At 32.7% G+C, this 3026-nt stretch overlaps 1 protein-coding gene across 1 annotated transcript in view; it reads right to left on the minus strand.

Annotated features, from left to right (window-relative positions):
* LOC106478261 (annulin-like) overlaps positions 1-3026 on the minus strand; it is an 86357-nt gene that overhangs the window by 22741 nt on the left and 60590 nt on the right. The window contains exons 9-10 of the mRNA XM_013938796.2: positions 2206-2312; positions 1468-1633 (exon numbers count right to left, since the gene is read on the minus strand). Coding sequence (XP_013794250.1) covers positions 1468-1633; positions 2206-2312 — 273 coding nt within the window. The remainder of the gene's footprint in view (positions 1-1467; positions 1634-2205; positions 2313-3026) is intronic.

Genomic DNA, 3026 nt, shown 5'->3' on the forward strand with positions numbered 1-3026 from the left:
AGTGCTTAATTACAACCAATCAATCAATGTTCACTGAAAATCAGCCCACTGTATTGCCCATAATCTAGCTATCATTAAAACTGTCTTATTTAACGCCAAGCTACATGTACTGACACACAAAGTCTTAAGCAAGAAATCCAGTTCATTAAAAGTTATTACACTTACATTACCTAGTGAGTACTCTAAACATTTAGTAAACAGAATTTGTTTACAACTAGTGGTGATCTTAATTTTAAATCCATTTATTACTGCATTGCCTCTATTTTGTTTGTTTCAACTGCTATTGACGAGATTGGGACAAGACTGATAGTAAACAGAAGATATTATAAACATTAATATCATTATAAAATCAAGTCAGAAACTATTCACGTGATTTAGGAAAGATATTCCGAGGTACCAACACTTGAATGCACGTAATAACTTTTTAGCTTCAATTGCATCTCCTTTCTACATACGGGAAACAGGTCGTCAATTAACATCCCCGTTCCCCTTTACCAGTTTTCGAAGATCAACGAGTTATATAGAATAGACCTTTATTATATCAAAGTTATATGCCCTCCACAGTGGCTCAATGGGAAGTGCGAACTCTTATAACACACACAACAAAAAAAAAAAACAAGTTTCGATCCCCGTGGTGGGCACAACACAGATAGCCTATTGTATAGCTTTGTGCTTAACAAACAAACCAAAACTTGTTACTTGCAATAAGTCAAGAGAGACTCATAGAACAATAAATGAAGCACTGTTAGACTTCAACTATGAAGTCTTCTATTATTCTACATCCTGATGTCCCCCTATACTAACGTCATTTAAAAAATACATAATTTGTTTTGTAATTAATTTTTAATGATTTTCTTGCTAATATGTTACTCCTGATATTGTTGGCATCAATGTTAAAAACCGTTGAAACTTTTATGGCTTGTGTTAGTGTTTGTTTTTAACCATGTCCAATTTTATCAAAATTACATATTAATTTACAAGTTGTGAATATTGTTTTGTTGTTGTAATTTACAAAAGGTATCATGTAAACTTCTTCACGACTAACAAATTACCAGGGGTTCTTGTGAAATTTCCGACATGCCAAGTAATCGTTTTCTAAGAAAAATCACGGTATTTATATCTTCATCTGTTGATAAACTTGCGAGTAATTTCGTTAAATTTACACATTAGGGGCGTTATAAAGAACCCAGAAGACCTTAAAAAATCGATACGACAATACTATCATTGCGATATATTTGTTGCTCACACTTTCATGAAAGAAACAAACAAAAACAGAAATAGCCAACTTTCTTTTTGTCGATTTTTCAGTAGATAAGTTCAGAGACATCTTACCAACAAAATTAAGTTTTATTAGAAAGTAGTACAATTACATAGATTCATTTGTTCAAAATATCAAAATAGAAGCAATTTTTTCCATTCGTGCAATACACTCATAGCTGATTCCATTGCGAAGCAATAGGGGCTTACATGTCAGTTTTCTTGTTGATGAGCTTCAACGGCTGACTGGGCCCACGGTACCTCCAATAAACTTTATCAGCGTTGACTTCAGAGAACAGAAAACTTGTGTCGTACGGTTTCTGGACCTCGCCACGTTTGATAGCCACCACACTGGAAGGGCCGCACCTGAATGCTCCTAGTGGGAACACAAGAACCTTAATAACTAACTGTCTTGTGAAAAGAAGATAGGACACCAAACGATCATAAACAGATTCCATTAGCAATGTTTGTAATAGCATTTCAATCCAATTTGTACTTTATACACGTATATAAAACTTGATCGCACAGAAATAAAACAAAAAATAACATAAACGTTAAAAATAACAATTTGATATATTATTAACATTAAATAAGTATCTTATCATACTAACACATTGTCCCTAACTTTTTAAACACAATATTTAAAAGCGGACAAGTAACCATATAAATCCACCAGTTTCTGCATTAGCCGGTAATAACAATCTGTCACGAACAGTAAGGGAAGTAACAGAGAAATAAATTGGGATCAAATTAATAATTTTGAGGACTAACAAATCTTGAAATATATTTGAAGGACATATATAACAATATTTCACAAATGTGACGTAGTTGTCTCGTGGCTCATCCAAAAAAGACTGACTTAATAGCGTAATATATATATAAAGACTTTTGTTTACTTGCGTATTATATCTCCAAACACGTATTTTACGATCACTTTTGCAAACCTACCATCTGATTCTTCTTGAGGTGTTGCATCAATAGCTTGCCAACCACCGTATCCACCAGGTTCCAAGTCAGGACGTTCCATCCAAACTTCATTCCACACGTGGAAGTTCCTGTGTTAGAGAAATGATCAAATTGAGTCACCAAACTCTTTTCGTCCCGCAGGAAGACATAAAAGACTGCATCATTATTATTATTATGGGATAGTAATAAAATTTTGCAGTTATTTTTAAACATTGGGTTTCAAGAAACTGCCTTACAACGCAGCAGTAGTATTTACGAGCTTATTAGCCCTTATATGAAACATATAAAAAACTCGGAAGTTATTTTAGTGAGTTTTTACATCACAGTAAGATTAACAATGATTACAGTTATACCCCTTGTTATGGCACAGTACGGATTTCCAATTTGAAGTATGTATAACATGTGAACTATCCTATACCTGTTCTTAACTTTAACAAGTCAGCAAAATGCGGTGAGATAATGTTGAAAACAATGTAAGAAATGCATAAAGTTAAGGTAAAATCTAATGTTATGTGATTGTAACTTAAATACTTTGCAACTACATGTTTTTAAAATCATAAATAATATTCAACGTTAAACTGGTACACAGTTAAAAACATTTTATTTAGGCCTATCTATGGCCTTCAAAAAGCTACAACGTCGAAACATGTATAGTCAACTTTTTGAAGGCCATAGATAGGCCTAAATAAAATGTTTTTAACTGTGTACCAGTTTAACGTTGAATATTATTTATGATTTTAACTTTATACACAAGTGCCAAAATACTATAATTACATGTTTTTACTTGGAAATTTTATGCTGAA

This window comes from Limulus polyphemus, unplaced genomic scaffold (assembly GCF_000517525.1).
Source record: "Limulus polyphemus unplaced genomic scaffold, Limulus_polyphemus-2.1.2 Scaffold9, whole genome shotgun sequence".
NCBI classification, from domain to species: Eukaryota; Metazoa; Arthropoda; class Merostomata; order Xiphosura; family Limulidae; genus Limulus; species Limulus polyphemus.